The sequence below is a fragment of the Tupaia chinensis genome, unplaced genomic scaffold, assembly GCF_000334495.1.
Source record: "Tupaia chinensis unplaced genomic scaffold, TupChi_1.0 Scaffold000248_1, whole genome shotgun sequence".
Classification (NCBI taxonomy): domain Eukaryota; kingdom Metazoa; phylum Chordata; class Mammalia; order Scandentia; family Tupaiidae; genus Tupaia; species Tupaia belangeri.
The window spans coordinates 1,760,781-1,778,809 of NW_006159726.1; the positions used below are offsets into that span (position 1 = coordinate 1,760,781).

General features: G+C 38.7%; 1 protein-coding gene across 1 annotated transcript in view; it reads left to right on the forward strand.

Annotated features, from left to right (window-relative positions):
* MAOB (monoamine oxidase B) overlaps positions 1 to 18,029 on the forward strand; it is a 148,702-nt gene that overhangs the window by 109,527 nt on the left and 21,146 nt on the right. The window contains exons 6-10 of the mRNA XM_006148865.2: positions 9,575 to 9,716; positions 10,628 to 10,777; positions 11,032 to 11,191; positions 14,556 to 14,652; positions 15,701 to 15,754. Of these exons, the coding sequence (XP_006148927.2) occupies positions 9,575 to 9,716; positions 10,628 to 10,777; positions 11,032 to 11,191; positions 14,556 to 14,652; positions 15,701 to 15,754 (603 nt within the window). The remainder of the gene's footprint in view (positions 1 to 9,574; positions 9,717 to 10,627; positions 10,778 to 11,031; positions 11,192 to 14,555; positions 14,653 to 15,700; positions 15,755 to 18,029) is intronic.

Consider the following 18,029-nt stretch of genomic DNA (forward strand, 5'->3'; position numbering starts at 1 on the left):
GTTTGGAAAGTTTTCTTGCAGGATTTCATGGAATAGATTATCAATGCCCTTATGGGTCTCTTCACCTTCTGGAATGCCAATTACCCGGATGTTTGGACGTTTGATGGTATCTAGTACTTCTCGTATATTATTCTCAAATTTTTGGGCATTTTTCTCAGTCTTTGTGGTGGATTTTTCTAGGCCAGCAATTTTCTCTTCTACATCTGAGATTCTATTTTCTGTATGATCTAGTCTGCTTTTAATACTTTCAAGAGAGATTTTGACTTCCTGTATTATAGCCTTCATCTCTAACAGTTCCATTTGATTATTTTTTAATGTATGTAATTTCTCTTTTAGATCTTGTAAGAATTTCCTGGAACTCATCAACTTCTTTCTCCTTTCTCTTCTGCAGTTCATTGACTCTCTTCTCTTCTATCTCTGTTAGCTTCACCATTGTGAATGTTCTAAATTCTTTATCAGACATTTCCATGATTTCCATTGAACTGCTTGTGGATGAAGAGGAGTTATTCTTTTCCCTTGGAAGAGAGGTATTTTCTTGCTTTCCCATATTTCTTGTGGTCCTGCGGTAATTTCTAGTCATCACACTAGCTTGTTTGCTGGAGGCTGAATTATCAGTAGGAACTCTTCATTTCTCTTTTACCCTGAAATGACTACTTTTCAGGAGCCATGAGGAATCTTCTCAGTAACTTCTTTTTAAAATGTTATTTATTTATTTTACATTCCATTACTGTGTATAAATATGATATATCAAATGAGTTTACTCATTGTGAATACATTGTATATTGGTTCAGTCAAAGATATTACCATACATGTTATCAATAGATCATTTTCCATTTTTGTGTCCCTTACACGTTTTACTTTTCTTTTTCCCCTTGTATACTTTAAATTTTCAAAATACAATAAATATATAATTATCTACATTTTTTTTATAGTATGTTATGAAAAGCTTTTAATAAATTTAGCTAGATCTTTAAAATGTATTTTTAAAATTTTTGTTTTAGTTTTTGCTACTTGCTATAGGGCATGTATATTCTCCAGAAAGAGACAGAGACAGGGAAAGTGAGAAATCACCCCCCCCCCACACACACACACACAGGGGGGAATGGCCATGTTACAATCCCTTCTCCTCCACTCTCCTCTTGGGATTTTGGGCACACACACACGAACCTGGCATGATTCTCAAGCTACTAGGTCTGAGACTCAAACAGCAAAGTCGGCCATGTGGGATCCAGTTGCCGTAATCTCCACACTGCCTACTGGCTCTAGTTAGGTCTTTTTTCCCCAGAAAGCTTTCAAGCTTCCTGAAGATGGGAATGGTTATCTTTTTTTCAGATTACAAAGACCTGACATTTTCTATCATGGCTCTTGGTCTACTCCACTTAATATTCTAGGTTGTCATATGACAAAATAAAGCATTCTGAGATATTAAGAGTATACAAACACCAGGTATTTTTTAACCCTTCCTAAGCAAGATAAACATATCATTTATTAGCATTAAAGGAAGTAGTCACTGGGCCAGCTGGTGGCATGCTGATTAAGGCAGCTGGATCCCACATGGCCAACTCCACTATTGAAGTCCCGGACCCAGTGCCAGCATGTGTGAGCAAGTGTATGTGAGCACGCATGCACAAGCACCCTCAAAACCCTAAGAGGAGAGTGAAGGAGAAGGGATTGTAGCATGGTCATCCTCCCTGGGGGGTGGGGGGTTGTGATTTCTCACTCTCTCTTGCTTTCTCTCTGTCTCCCTCTGGAAAATGCACACAACCCATAGCAAAAAAAAAAAAAACTAAAAAAAAAAAAAAGAAAGAAATTACACAAAAAAGAAGTAATCCCTAGTATATCCAACCTATTGTTTTTCAAATTAAAGTACAGCCATATGTTCAAAGACTAACATTGATCACTCTTTCAATTATGGTCATTTTTAAACATAGATTATATTTTCAATGTGATCACAGCTATGTAAATACATTGGAAATATTGACATGATGTAGTCCAACTCTTCAATGATTCGACGAGTAACTTCTAGAGACGTCCTCTAGATAATTCATAACTTTAAACAAACAAACAAACAAAAACAACAACAACAACAACAACAAAAAACCTGTACCTGGAAAAAAATGGATCAAAGTAAGACTAGCGATTATCTTTCTGTGGACAGAAATGTGAAGGTACCTGTTCCCTCATTTTTTTTAACTTATGAATTTTCCAAGTTTTATATAATGTGTATATATTTTTATGTAGAAAAATAGTATAACATTTATCTTTTTAAAAGTCAGCAGGCAAAAAGTATGAAAATATTATTGCACAAGCTTCCTTGACCTTCTGTCGCTCAAATATTTTTCTTCTCATTTCTTTTCTTACAGAGGCTCCCAGAATAAATCAAATAAAAGATTAGGAATGGACTGGCACTCCAAATCAAATAAATAATTAGGAATGGACTGGCACTCCAGAGAGAATTACTTTTAGATCTCCCTTCATTTCAGATCAGGATTATTTCTTTTCCACCAAATTGGCAGCAATTACTGGAGTTGGAGCACTATTTTTATATTTAATAATGGCTACCCAACTGAGCCAACGTTAAATTTTAGATATATATTACCACTTTTACATTATGCCCCTAAAATCACCTATAAAATAAGGTACAAATGAGGTGACATGTCAAGAGACAAGGAATGCTTTCACTTCAAAGTACAATTTTTCCTAAGAGAAATTTTTGCTATAAGGCACATGGGCTCACTGGAGACACAGAGAGAAAGTGAGAAATCACCCCCCAGGGGTGTGGCCATGCCACAATCTCTTCTCCTCCATTCTTTTCTTAGGATTTTGGGCACACATACACACTCACCAAGCATGCATTTCAAACCATCAAGTCCGGGACTTGAACAGTGGTCAGCCATGTGAAAGTCCAGCATCACAACCACTATGCCACCTGCTGGCCCCTTCAAGTACTGTTTTAAACAAATGTTTGGATATTCCGCTTAGATAGATATCACAAATTGCCTCTGCAAGGAAGGCTTGAATCAGCAGTTTTCATTTCTTCAGTTATCAGAAGGAAATTAACAAAACTGACTCTAAGTCACTTCAGTGCATATATGACACCATTTTATAGGCTGTAATGATGGGGACTGTCAGAAAAGTGTTGTCAAGTTGTTTTGGCTGAAAACATTGTAAATAACGAGTGCATGCGTTCAGCATACACACTTCTAAGGTCAAATATAGAAGAGTAGAGAGATGGCCTTTGGCAACTATTTACACTTCCAAGGTTGTCAGCTGACTAATGATCAAGCATTTTGAGGAATTAAAAGGATGAATTTTGTGTCAGGTGTGAAGTTTTACCATGTAGTGAATTATGTTTGAGACTCAGTTTTCTAGCTGGTGAACTGAGGAAAAATAATGACTATTTTATAGAATCATTATGCATTGCAACAAAGTAATGAACTTGATGATGAAGTATGGAAAGAGTTCAATAAATGAAAGAGAGTATTATTTACTCCAGACTGTCAGCATTACAAGGTGGAAAAGTCTACCTCTGATGTAACCAGATGAACAAGATGCAAACTTTACATCAAAACCAAAAGAGGATTGGTCCTTATTAGAGATATCCCAGAGAGAACATAAGTACTGGCAAATTTAAGATGTGCTAGACAAAACTGAGTGCTGGGAGTTGCATGAAATAGTTCTTTTTCTGGACTATATCCTTCTAATAGGATATAGTCTCTAGTTATTTACCTATCAATCCCAAGCTAAAATTCACCCACCTATATTCTATTAATTGCTTTCCCCCATCTGTCCTTTCAGCTTGTCTTCTAACTAAAATAACTGAATAGATAACTGTGACTAATTTTGTGTTTTGTACAGCACCTAGAATATCCTTTGCACATTATTAATGTCTTAAAAATAATGTTTGATTGGCATTTCTAATCATTCATTCAATCATCCAACAGTAATTACTGAAACATTATGGTGAGTAAGAAAGATAAGGCCTCTGTTATTCTAGTGGGGGATACAGCAATAGAAAAATAACAAACCAATAATTAGATAATTATAGACAGTGAAAAGAGTTCTGAAGATATTGTACAATAGCAGAATAATAGAGAATGTCACAGTTCTGGGAATATAAAAGCCAGTGCTCATTTTCTTAGATGAATAAGAGTGTGTCTTTCTGAGGAAACATGAGAGTAAGTGGGAGAGAGTATGGAATGAGAAGAAAGGGTAAGCATGGGCTAAATCACTTAGGGCTTTGAAGGCCTTAAAAAAATATCTGAATCTTATTCTGGTTTTGATAGGATGCCACTAGAGGATTAAACCATAGAATGAAGTGACTTGAATTACACTTTTTTAAGTTTATTAATTGTTTCCATGAGTGAGAGAAACAGAGATAGAGACAGAGAAAAATCACTCTCAACAGGGTCCTCACACCACAATCCTACCCCAGCCTCCTCCATGAACATGCAGATGTCTGGCATACTCAGGGAAGTCTCTAGTCATGAACAAATTCTAGAACCTTCCTATGTAAGTCAACGTCACAGAGTGACATGTCTTACTACTGAAGCACTGGCCCATATTTACACTTCAAAAAGAACACCATGACCATGGTGGTGAGGGAGGTAAAAAGAATCTGGTTTTGAGTATGGTAAATAGATACCAAGTAAGGGCAAATGGACACAGAAAGATCAATGTGGATGAAGAAATTACAATACTGGGACCAGCAGTTAGCATAATGGCTATGTCGCTGGACTCCCACGTAGTCGACCACGGTTCAAGTCCCAGACCCGGTGGCTTAAACTCACGCCGGGCACGTGTGTGTGCGTGCCCAAGATCCCCAGAGGAGAATGGAGGAGAAGGGATTATGGTGTGGCCATCCCCCCGGGGGGTGATTTCTCGCTTTCTGTCTCTCTGTCTCTCTGTCTTTCTGGTGAGCGCACGTGCCCTATAGCGAAAACTTCTCCAAAAACAAAGAAAAAAAAAAGAAGAAATTACAATACTTTTTTTTTAAATTAATTTTATTTATTTTTTTCATCAAAGATTTTTTATACACATTATCATGAGCATTTGTATACATAGAGATCGTACATATATCTTTATGGGTACTTAAATTTGATTGTATGAATATACCATAATATTGACCAACAATATTGATTAATAAGTCAATATTGGTCAGTATTAGTTAATATTAGGAAATTATTGATAATATCCTTGAATAATAGCCATTTATTTTTTATTGATTCGAAGGATCTTAGCTAATATAAATAGTTTCAGTAGCAAGTTCAGTGGATATAAACATTTCTATGAACACATGTCTGATTTTAGGCAAAAACTCAGTTAATAGGATGAACATACTATAAAGTAGCACCTAGCTAAGGCTATATAGTTCCAGTCATTAAATAGGGGTATATATATATATTTTTTTTAATTTTTAAGAAAAGCAGTTTTAGCTTTAATAAGTGCAATATTCTGCTATTGTACAATATCTCAGGCAGATGAAGGATGACAAAGTGGTTCCAGTCATTCTGCTGAGGAACTGAAAGCAAGTTTCCAATATAAATGTCCTAGTTTGGAATCAAAACTTGTCCTCTCTCTCTGAGATGATTAACCACCAAGAAATAAGGCTGTGAGGGTGGGCCCCATGGCCGAGTGGTTTAAGAGAGTCAGATCTCACCTGGTCAACCACGTTAATTGAATCCTGGCCACCTCGTATTGAAAACCCACCACACATGTGTGTGCTCAAGCCCCAAATCCTGACAGAATGGGGAAAAGAAGGAGAAGGGATGTGGTGTGACCATGTACCTTTGGGAGCGCTCTCTGTCCTCCTCTACCTCTCTCTCAGGTGAAAACACATGCCCTCTGACAACTAAGACAAAGAAAAAAAAGAAAAGATAAAATGAGAGGCTGTGGTAGATAAATGAATGTCCAATTTACCTGAAAAGAAGTCCGTTCCCTTGGCTTCAGAGTTTAGTGTCCAAGAAGACTCTTGTTCTCATACCTACAGTTTTCATTCTTGTCTTTTTTTGTTTTAGAACAGAGATTTCATTTTAAGGGGGAAACTATTTACCAAACTAAACAACTAAAAAATTCAACAATGTTAAGAAAAATTTGCCTAAGACTTAAAGCCAGGAAAAAGGTTAGGATTCTGTTCAAACAGTGGATAGATACTAAAAATTCAAAAAACAGATATGGACAAAGGTAAAATGTAGTATGAAGTGCATTGTAATTTTCTTCTGAAACATTTTTTTCTCTCTCCATTCCACCTTTTACCAAAGAGGCACAAACTAACTCATTAGCAAATAAATAAATAAATAAATAGATAGATAAATTTAGTCTCAATTTGGTCTGTTATTTTCACAAAGCCCCATAATAATACTAATTGATTTAGTTGGCTTTTCTGGAACCTTCTATAAGGAACTTCAGATTAGATTCTTTAAAAAGCCTCCCAAGGCTTCTGAACCAAGTTAGGGACTCACCATCTGCCTGTTCCTTTAAGTGCCTGTATTTGAAACTTTTTTGGGCCTGTCAGGAAGTGACATTCTTTATTTATATGCCAGGCAGAACTATTTATGGTACCAGGCAATCTTTCCAAGAGCTTCTGTTGGCTTTCTTGAGATTTACCTTAGTTCCTTAGCTTTTTGGTCATATCTTCAGAAATGACATTCCAGTGGAAGCCCTGGCAATAACCAGTATTTCAAATTTCTGGTGCAAGGCAATAACTATTATTGAACTTAGGCAAATAACCATTCTGCCACAAAATAAGGATACCCACAAATATTTTCCAATTCCAGAGGGGTCAATAAATGAGAAGTGTATGTTTCAACTTCCAAAAAAATTAGCAAATTGCAGAACCTTTCAACAACTCAAAAGACAAAATCCTTAAATCTGGAAAACAAAGCAAAGGAGAAAATCAGCAACGTTTTAGTCAAAATTCATAAAATTATATTTCTTCTGTACAGGCTCATGTAATTAACCTCTCTTCTGTTGAATTTGCAGAGTGACTGTGGTCTGATCCTTCTGTTTACATTCTGGAAGTTAACGTTCAATGTTATTATTGATCTTCCTGGACTCATCCCTACCATTAAGTTGGACATTTTCTTGGTTGCTTTTTGTTCTCTTATTTTTGTGTGTCTGTCTTTAGTTTTTCCTGGTATGGCACTCCCTTCAGAACTTTTTAAAGAGCTGGTCTGGTGTTAGTAAATTCTTTCTGGTTTTGTTTATCTGAGAATGTTTTTATCTTTTCTTCTCATATGAAGGATAGTCTTGCTGAGTATAGTATTCTTGGTTGAAATTATTTTTCACTTAACACTTTGAATATATTTTCCCATTCTTTCCTTGCTCACATTGTTTCTGATGAGAGGTCTGACGTTAGCCTGATGGGATAACCTTTGTACATAACTTGATGTTTCTCTCTCACCAATGTCAGTGTCTTGTTTTTGTCTGTGGTTTTGGTCAATCTGGCTATAATGTACCTTGTAAAAGATCTTCTATGTGGGGCCCTTTGTATTTCTTGAGTCTTGGTCTTTGAATGCCTCTCTAGATTTGGAAAGTTTTCTTCCAAGATTTTATGGAATAGATTATTAATAACTTTATTAGTTTCTTCACCTTTTGGGATATCAATTGTCCAGATGTTTGGACATTTAATGGTATCTAGTATTTCTCATATAGTATTCTCATTTCTCAGTCTTTTTTGGTGATTTTTTTCAAGGTCAGAGGTTTTATCTTCTACATCTGAGATTTGACCTTCTGCATGATCTAATCTACTTTTAATACTTTCAAGGGAGATTTTGATTTCCTGTATTATAGCCTTCATCTCTAACAGTTCCATTTGATTCTTTTTTATGGTGTGTATTTTTTCTTTCAGATCGTGGAAGAACTTTCTCATCACCTGGAACTCATTGTCTCTTTACTCTGACATCTTCTAGAGTCCATTGCCTTCTCCTGCATCTTTGTTAGTTTAGTCACTATGAATAAATTCTGAAATCTTCGTCTGACATATCTATGAGTTCCATTGAATTGTCTGTGAATGGTGAAGAGTTGTTCTTTTCCCTTGAGGGAGAGAAATTTTCTTAGTTTTTCATATTTCTTGTGCTCTTCTGTGGTTTCTGGTCATAAGCTTGTGTGTTTCCATTTGGTGTGAGATACTTCTGTGCCGGTTGCTCTCCTCTACTGTGTTTTGCAATGTGAAATCCACAGAGAGAGACTTGAGTTCAGATTTATGAAGAGGAATATGTCCCTCTGTGCAGCTCTAAGACTAGCGAAATTCAGAGGTTTGGCTACTATGCACATAAACCTGTCTGTGCACTTACTGAGTGGAAGCTGATCAGCAAAATGATAGAATGAGGTAGGAGAAAAAGAGAATGCAAACCAAAAAAGAAAAGAAAAAAGAAAGAAAAGACAGAATAACAGTCCGAAAAATTAAAAAAAAAAACTGCATGTTGCGCTTGCACAATGTGCGAAATGAGCAAAGCACCTCAGATGTAGGTGTTTCCCTGCAATGTCCTTGTCCTATGTAGGGAGAGGAGAGTAAAGAATTAGCAAAATAAAGGATTAAAAAGAGGAGAGAAAAGAAGAATGAGAAAAAAATGAAAATACAGAAAAATAAAAGTTTTTTCTTCTACCTTTCTAGCTATGGGCCAGGGAGGTGAGTAGTGGGGGTCATTGCAACTTGGGGCTTCTCAGCCCTCATGTTGGTACCAGAAATGAGTAGAGAACCTCAGATGTAGATGTCTCTTTGAAATATCTTTGTCCTTACTAGGTATGAGCTTGGGAAGTTAGTTGGAAGGGGTGGAGGGGCTCCAACTTGGGGCTGCTCAGCCCTCACGTTGGTACCAGAAACGAGCAGAGCACCTCAGACGTAGATGTCTCCCTGCAATGCCCTTCGAAATTGCAATACTCTTGGCAATAGATGATACCAAACTGGTGATGATGAAGATAGAGTGTTATGGTGTCAGGTAACAGGACTTCCTGATCATTGGATGGAGAGTGATGGAATGAGAAAAATTAAGGTTAATTTCTAGAGTGTTTGCTTCTGGATGGTGGTGCCTCTTAAGGACATGGGAAATCACTGGAAGAGCAGGTGTGTGAGAAGAAATTCTGACAGCACAGAATATGAAATAAAAATTGATTCTGAATAAGGCATTTTTTAAAGGAGAAAATAAATCTCATATTCTCCAAAATTTATGTTGTGTTTTATACTATTGGATTCTCATGCCAGTTTTCTGTGACTTGTCAAATTTTGCTAAACTTAGCCAAGAAAATATATTACTTGATTAATTTCTAGAGAATTAATAAGATGCTCTCCTACATTTGCTAATTTATTTCAGAGAGATTTTTGCTATAGGGTAGGTGCACTCACCAAAGAGACAGAGAGCAAGAAATCATCCCCCCGGGAGGATGGCCACTTTGCAATCCCTTCTCCATTCTCCTCTTGGAGTCTGGGGCACACAAGCACACATGCCCAGCATGAGTTTTAAGCAGCTGGGTCAGGGACTCAAACTGATTGACTATGTGTGAGTCTAGCGATGTAACCATTATGCCATCTGCTGGTCCCCATTTGCTAATTTTTTTCTTGTTTATTCCTGACCAGATCTGCAAAGCGGCTTGCTATTCTCTTTGTGAACCTGTGTGTCACCGCAGAGACTCATGAGGTCTCTGCTCTCTGGTTCCTGTGGTATGTGAAGCAGTGTGGAGGCACGACTAGAATCATCTCTACAACCAATGGAGGGCAGGTAGATGTCCATTCTCTGACAGGCCCAACAGAAAATTCCCACTACTGAAGTGAAAGATTGGTATCACCCTTCTGTCATAAGCTACTGTAGCAGGAGGAAGGCTTGTGGCTTTTAGAGCTTTACCCTGACAGCTGAAAATGGCTTTCATGAGAGACAGTCTGTTGTTAGGTATCCAGTGTGAGGACCCAGCTATGAACATATGTAAGTTTAAGACTAGGCTTGTCTGGGCTGACTCTGTAGCCTGGTGGTTAAGGGACTTGAATTCTACATGATTCACTACAGTTTGAATTCTGGTCCCATTGACATGAAAAACACACTGGGAGTGTGCATGTATGCCCCAAATCCCAACAAGATGGAAAACTAGAGAATAAATTGGGCTTAGGGCCGGTTGGGTACCATGAGTTGAAATGACCTTGGTGGCCAAATAGGCAGCAGGCACCTGATGAGATGGGCAACTTACCACAAGGAATAGGTTAGCTTGGGAGGAGGGCAGAGAAGTTCTGTGCCTGAGTCACTTGGAAGAGGAAACAGGCTTAGGTGTGTCCAGCCAAGTGGTAGCCGAGCTTTAGGTAGGTTCGCCAGGCCCTGCAGTGCAACAAAATAATGCCGATAAGATAGAGCAGGTGTGGTGACCAGACAGGTGGGACAAGAAGTCATTCTACCGATTTCCAACTGAGATTGGAGCCTGGAAATCCACAGGAGCATTGCCCAGAAAATGACTTAGAAAACTTGTAATTTTGTCAAAAGTCTGAAATTCTTGATTAGAAAACATCGGTGAAAGACATTGTTCATGACTGCAAAACGAAATGTTACACATCTTAGGATAAAAATATACAAGGAAAATAGCCATTTAGCATTTTATGCCATGCCTTCATTTCCCACCCACTTCTTGAGTCCTTTTTTCTTCCCAGGAGAGGAAATTTGTGGGCGGATCTGGTCAAGTGAGTGAGCGAATAATGGACCTCCTTGGTGACCGAGTGAAGCTGGAGAGGCCTGTGATCCGCATTGACCAGACAGGAGAAAATGTCCTTGTGGAAACCTTGAACCGTGAGATATATGAGGTAACCAAATCCTTAAACTAGGGTAAAGAGGTCAGAATCCCAGATTTTATAGACAGTCCCTTTCCCAAAAGTGAGAAAGCTACCTCTATTTAAAAGAAGGGAAAAGAGAACCACATATTCCTTTAGGTTTTCACAAGACCTTCCCTGCTTCTCTATTAAGAAGAGATTAAAAGAGGACAAGGGTAGAATGAGAAAGATACATTAGGAAAAAAACAAAACAGACCAGCAATTTAATTATGTTGCTTTTCTTTCAGGCTAAATATGTGATTAGCGCTATTCCTCCTACTCTGGGCATGAAGATTCACTTCAATCCCCCTCTGCCAATGATGAGAAACCAGCTAATCTCTCGTGTGCCTTTGGGGTCTGTCATTAAGTGTATGGTTTATTATAAAGAGCCCTTCTGGAGGAAAAAAGGTGAGTACTTTCCTTACATAAAGACCTTCAAGAGAAGGTGCAGGAAACTTGATGCTAAGACATGCATTTGCATGTAATTGTTTTTATGAGGAATTTGGACATAAAATGTTAGTCCAGGTTCTATTTCCTTTTTAAAAATTTGCCAGAGGGTATAATCACTTGCCAGAGAAAGATAGAGGATACCTAAATTAGTCAGACAGAGCAGGAGAAAGCACCCCTCCCCCATGGAGAAGGGTCATACCACAATCCCATCTCCTTCATTTTTTCATTCTGTGAGGAGTTTGGGCATACACATGCTCCTGGGGTGTTTCTCAAGTCACTGAGGCTGAGACTCAAACCATGCTGGAAGCTGCATAGGATTTGGCTCTCTTAACCAGTAGGCTTTGTGGCCAGCCCAGTCCATGGTCTAAGTACAATTCTTTCAAAAAACATATATTGGCACAAACTCATGGAATTAACTTTCCTTGGAATATGAACAACTTTTTATAATTCAATATAAATTTTGTTTAATCCACCCACAAAATCTTGTGAAAAGAAGTGGTGAACATTTTCCAATATACTTTTTTAATGTGTCGAGTTTATAAAACCATTCACGAAAGTGGGGATTCTGAGAATTTCCAGGCCATATCACATTATTGTCAATATTATACTATGTTAAATTAAATTATTGTATTCACTCATGTATATTCAACAGATTATCTGCCATACCTGGTAGAATTGGACACAAAGATGTTCACTAAGGTGCTAGATTCTGCAGTGATGGAAATGTTCTAGGGCTGCCAGTACAACAGACACTGTCCAAATGTGGGTACTGGATACTTGAAATGTAACTAGTGTGACTGAGGAACCACACTTTAAACCTTTATCTTATTTTAATTTCTTTTTTTTTTAATTGCCAGAGGGCATGTGCTTCATGAGAGAGAGAGAAAAAGGGAGAGAGACAGAGAGAGAGAATGTAGCCCCAATAAGGTACAGTAAAAAATGCAATCCTTTCTCCTCCATTTCTCCATCCTGCTAAGAACATTCTAGGCACACATGTGTGCCTGGCATGTTTTTCAAGCTGCTGGGGCTAAGATTCGAACTATGCAGTCAATCAAATAGAATCCAGCTACCTTAACCACCAGACTATGGAGCCAACCCTGTCTCCTCTCTTTCTTCCCCTCCTATAGTAGGTGATTCCTTAGCTAATTTTCCCATATGTTTAAATCATCTTGAGTTCTTGGATGAACTTTAAACATTTCTTCTGCCCGTATTTCAGTGTTTCCCAATGTTTTTCTTGCCCCAGAAAACCTAAATGGCATACAATTGCCCTGCAAGCCAGTGGCTGACTGGGACATTGAGTGTGGGAAGGTCCTGGGGGCTCTCTCTGCACATGTATGCCCATGATCATGGCTGACTGAGACTGAGGGTGCATTGCGGAGTAAGGACCCTGTTGGGGGCGCACCATCCTCTGTCTCTTTCTGTCTATCTCTCTCTAAAGAAAAAAAATTAAAACTGTTAAAAGGCCATGGAAAGCCAGCCACAGTGACACATGCTACTAAGACACTGTGTTCCACAGACTGGAGGCCACACGGGAGGTTCAGATTTGATTCCTGGTCCAATCTAAAGGCTGGACACTGTCATATGTATGTAATCCCAGTGATTTAAGAGGTTGCTTCAGGAGGATTACAAGCTCTTTTTCAACCATGTCTAAAAAAGAACTGGGTGGAGCCAGCTCTGTGGCCTGGTGCTTAAGGCAATGATCTGACATGGTTGACTCTATGATTCAAGTCCCTGCCCTAGTGGCTTGAGAAACACAGCGAGTACATGTGTGTGCAAACCCAAAATGCCAACAGGATGGAGAGAGGGAGGAGAAGGGATTTTAATGTGCCCATGCTCCATAAGGGGTACTTTCTCCCCCCCCTTCTCTCTCTCTATATATATATCTCTCAAGAACATGTGCCCTTTGACAAAATTTGAAATAAAATGAATGAATAAATAAATAAGTAAGTGCTAGGTATGGTGAGATGTGTGCCAGCAATTCCAGCCTTCAGGTGTGTTGGCTGACAGACATGTGTGTGCACAAGTTGGGAGGCGTGTTTCCTCAGGATTCTTTCTCTGTCCTTTTTTCATCATTTTGAAACTATCTTATTGGTTTTTCTATACTCCATAATTGTGTTCAAGCAACCCTAAATTTGCAAGTAAGTGATGGGACAAGAGGAATAGTCTACTGAATGAGGAGAATATGATTATATTAGGTTGTCAGAAAAGTCATTATGCATTTCGCATAGAAAAACATAGAAAAAAATAGGTCATGACTTTTCTGACAACCCAATAGCATTTAACACTTTGCCCTGGTGGTTTCAGCACTACTTGTCACAATCTTTTGTTGAAACTGAAACTATTGAGCCAACCTTGTGGCCTACTGGTTAAGGGAGCCAGAGTACACAGGGATTGAAAACACACTGGGTGTGTGCATATGTGCCCAGGATCTTGACATGTTGAAGGACTGGGAAAGGGGGATCACACCATAATGAGACCCAGTTGAAGGTACAGCGCTCAATCCTTTTTTCTCCTCTCCCTCTCCCTCCCCCTCTCACTCTCTTCTTCTCCCTCTTCCTCTCACTCTTTCTCATGCACACACACACTCTCTATCATGAATAAAATAAATAAACTTAAAAATGTGAACATTCAGTATCAGGCCAGCAGGTGGTATCGAGGTTAAGGCAAGTGAATCCCACATGGCCAACTATGCAGTTCGAGTCCTGGACCTGGCGCCTTGAAAATCATGGCAGGCACATGTGCAGGCATGCCTAAAATCCTGAGAGGAGAATGGAAGAGAAGTGATTATGGCATGGACATCCCCCCCAGGGGTGATTTCTCACTTTCCCTCTCTCTGTCTCTTTCTCTCTTTCTCTGTCTGTCTCCAGTGAGCACACATGCCCTATAGCAAAACTAAAAATAACAAGAACAATAAAAACATTCAGTCCCTTCTATTTTACAGTAAGACTAGTATTTCTTTTGCACATCTTCAGTTTTATTTTCATTTCCTATGAAAGAAAAAATAGGAGACACAAGTGTAACAGCAAGAAAAATTAGATTTCATTAAAAGATGGCCTGAATCAACTCTTAATATCACATTTCTCCTTTGTGGAGAAGGGCTTTTTTGTTTGTTTTTCTGTGGGTTGTTTTTTTGTTTGTTTGTATTTCCCACAGAAAAGCCCTCCTTTTCACGTCAGTTTGGTTTGTCTTCATATATTTAGAATGTAATATGCTATATTTAACCTTCAGACTTTTCAAGTTGAAAAACCTGGGCTTCACTATAACTGGTACTTGTAGTTTGATAAGGGAGATGACTATGTTCTTCATTTTGCTCTTCTCCAAGATTACTGTGGAACCATGATTATTGAAGGAGAGGAAGCTCCAATTGCCTACACATTAGATGATACCAAACCTGATGGCAACTATGCTGCTATAATGGGGTAAGGCATTACCCTATTACAATGTTGTGGCTACTATTCAGTGTTGACAGGGTAATCACATACAATTAATAAATGTGCTTCAAACTTTGTGAAGTGATTTTTTTCTTAAACTCAATAATGCTATTCTCCAAACAGCTGTAGAAAAATGTATACTGCTGCTTTTTAGAATAATGTCTTCTAATGAATCAATGTCTAGAATGGAAGTAGAATTCCAATAACATTTTTAAATCTGTTCCAATAACATTTTTAAATCTGTTACTTTAATTTTCAGCTTCATTTTTCCTGCTGGGGGTAGGTCTATTTTGGTAAGCCATCTTTTGTCAAAAATATTGTGTTTTAGTAAGAAGAGTTCTTGTGGAGGCTGTGTAATCATTAATGTTATTATGTGGGATACTAAGATTTTTCTGAGTCCCACCAGAGTGGTCCCAAGTTTAGTCCAGTCTTTAACTTACCAGGGATGACCGTACAGATGGGGGATATCTTGGGGGTCAGAACCTGGCCTAGAGAGATTGTTACCTGGAACTGCCAAAATTGAGATGGACCCTAGGACAGGTATGAATTTATCTTAAAGAGAGCCAAGGGTCAGAACAAGACAAAAGTCAATTGTTAAGGTGCAGGCAGTCATAGGACTAGAAATGGGTATAGAATCTAGAAGGCTGGGTGTTAGGGAGACACTGTGACAGAGATCAAAGCAAAGAGCAAGGACTGGCCGAAGTTGTGAGGACTCAGATAACCGTAAGTGTACATTCGAGGCCTGGGACTCATTCCTATTGACCACCAGCCAGCTGAGGGGAAGTGGGTCAGTTATAGAGTTATCCTAGGCAGAAATTATTGCCAGTCATTCATTGGTTCTCTGAAACTAGAAGGTCCTCTTCAGTGTCAGGGATGTAATTAGTAAGACCTTGAACATAAAATAAGCCAGTATATAGTTTGTCTTTACTGACTGCATTTTAGCATTGTACACTGGGCATATGTGTCGCTATTGAAATGAGTCCAGGGATGAAAGTAACAATTAATTTTCCTCCTTTTTCTTGTTTGTATGTTTTAGATTTATCCTTGCCCACAAAGCTAGAAAACTGGCACGTCTTACCAAAGAAGAAAGGTAACAAAAGAAGTGCCTCTTTTACCCTCTCTCCTTCCCTCCCTTCCTTTCTTCTTCCCTCAAAACCTCACTTTCTGTCTCCTTCCTTTTCCTTTTCCTTCCTTTCCTTTCTCCCTCATTCTTTTTCCTCCTTCTTTCCTTCTTTTCTGCTTACTTCCCTACTTTTCAGTTTTACCTCATTTTTAGTTTAAAGACTGATTAATGATTTGTGTACTGCCAATACATGTCTGTTATGTTATTTGTGAAGGTCTTATATAAAGACACAGTGGTAACCGTGAACCAAGTGTTCAACTTTATATTCACTGAATTTACTTTAAGATATTATGAGGGAACCAGCAGTTAGCGTAACGGCTATGTCGCTGGACTCCCACGTAGTCGACCGCGGTTCGTGTCCTGGACCCGGTGACTTAAAACTCACGCCGGGCGCGTGTGTGTGCGTGCCCAAGATCCCGAGAGGAGAATGGAGGAGAAGGGATTGTGGCGTGACCATCCCCCCTGGGGGGTGATTTCTCGCTTTCTGTCTCTATGTCTCTCTCTGTCTGTCTGGCAAGCGCACGCGCCCTACAGTGAAAATCTCTCCAAAAAAAAAAAAAAGATATTATGCTAGGAGCTATGGGCCAGATGAAAATGGGTATAACCTATGGACTAAAAGTGGACTTGTGGAAGAGATAACTAGATGGACAAACCACTGCATTGCATGGGGCCAACAGGTGACATAGTGGTTAAAGTGCTGGGCTCCTACATGGCCAACCATAGTTTGAGTCCTGGACCTGGGAGCTTGAAAACCACACTGGATGCATGCGTGTGTGTGTGTGTGTGTGTGTGTGCGTGTGTGTGTGTGTGTGTGACCAAAATCCCAAGAGGAGAATGGAGGAAAAGGGATTGCATCATGGCCTTCTCCATTGGGAGATGATTTATCACTTTCCCTTTTTCTGTCTCTCTCCAGTGAGTGCACATGCTCTGTGGAAAAATCGTAAAAAAAAAAAAATCACTGCATTTCAGGGCAGTCTGCAGTACATACTAGATGAAAAATACAGAACAATGACATAGTATAGTGCAGAGGGATCAATGTCTCCAGAGGTGGCAGTTTCTTCTGGGAGTTGGTATTCCTGATGGACAATTACTTTTTCCCACACCACTACTAACGTATTTACATCTTAGAGCTCCTGAATTACACTATGGTTCATTATTTCCCCTTATGTCACTATGCTCTTCCATGTCCTTTGTTATGGAAGGCTATGGAGGTCTCCCTGGGTCACTTACCTAAAACCACCCCCACTAGAATGTAAGCTCCATGAAGGGAGGAAATTTTGTCTGGTTGGTTCACTTTGGATTCCCAATACCTGAAAACAAAAGTTTTCCCAATTTGTCTTTTGATCATGTTTATGGTTTGTTTTATACTACAGTAAATTTTATCTTTTTATAAATTTTCAAATCCCATCATTGTACATCTTTTTTTAATTTTTAAATTTATTTTTATTTTTAATATTTTTTTTAATTTCAAGAAACGCAGTTTTAGCTTTAATTCATCAAAATCAAAGAAATGCTAAGAGAGCTTTGCTTAAAACTTAAAGCCAGGATACAGGTTAGGATTCTGTTCAAATTGTAGGTACATGAACCTATCGGCAGCTTAAGACAAGACAAAAATCCTTAAATCCGGAAATCAAAGCCTAGAAGAAAATCAGTAGTGTTTTAGTCAAAAAGTATAAGATTCTATTTCACCAGTTCAGTCTCATCTATCTTCTCTTGTGGTCCAATCTTACTGATTAAATTCTGGGATATAATATTCAACTCCAGACTTGTCCGTTCCATTAGGTTGGCTATTTTCTTAGTTGTTTTTTTTATGTTATTTACATTTTCTTCCATACATTCAATCACATTATTATTTGTCTTACAAAATAGATATTTAAACAGGTGAACATTTCTCCCTAGTACTGTTGATAAAACTATGAAATATCTTCAACAGATAATACCACACCTCTTTGTGCCATTAATGCTTTCCCTCCCTGTCCCACCTCCAAATGTCCTTCCTCAGACCCTCCTCTTTCACACACATTGTATCTTGTATTTACCTCTATATACTGCGTTTCTATGACCTTTAGACAATTAGTTTCAGTCATAGAGTGCAGACACTCGGTATATATCCCCCTGTCTCAACGATGCTGTCGCCGTATCCCTCCTCCAAATGTTTTTCCCCAGGCCCCACTCCTCCACACACACCACATCTGCCATTCACACCCATCTCTTGTGTTTGTACATCCTTTAGCCCATCAAT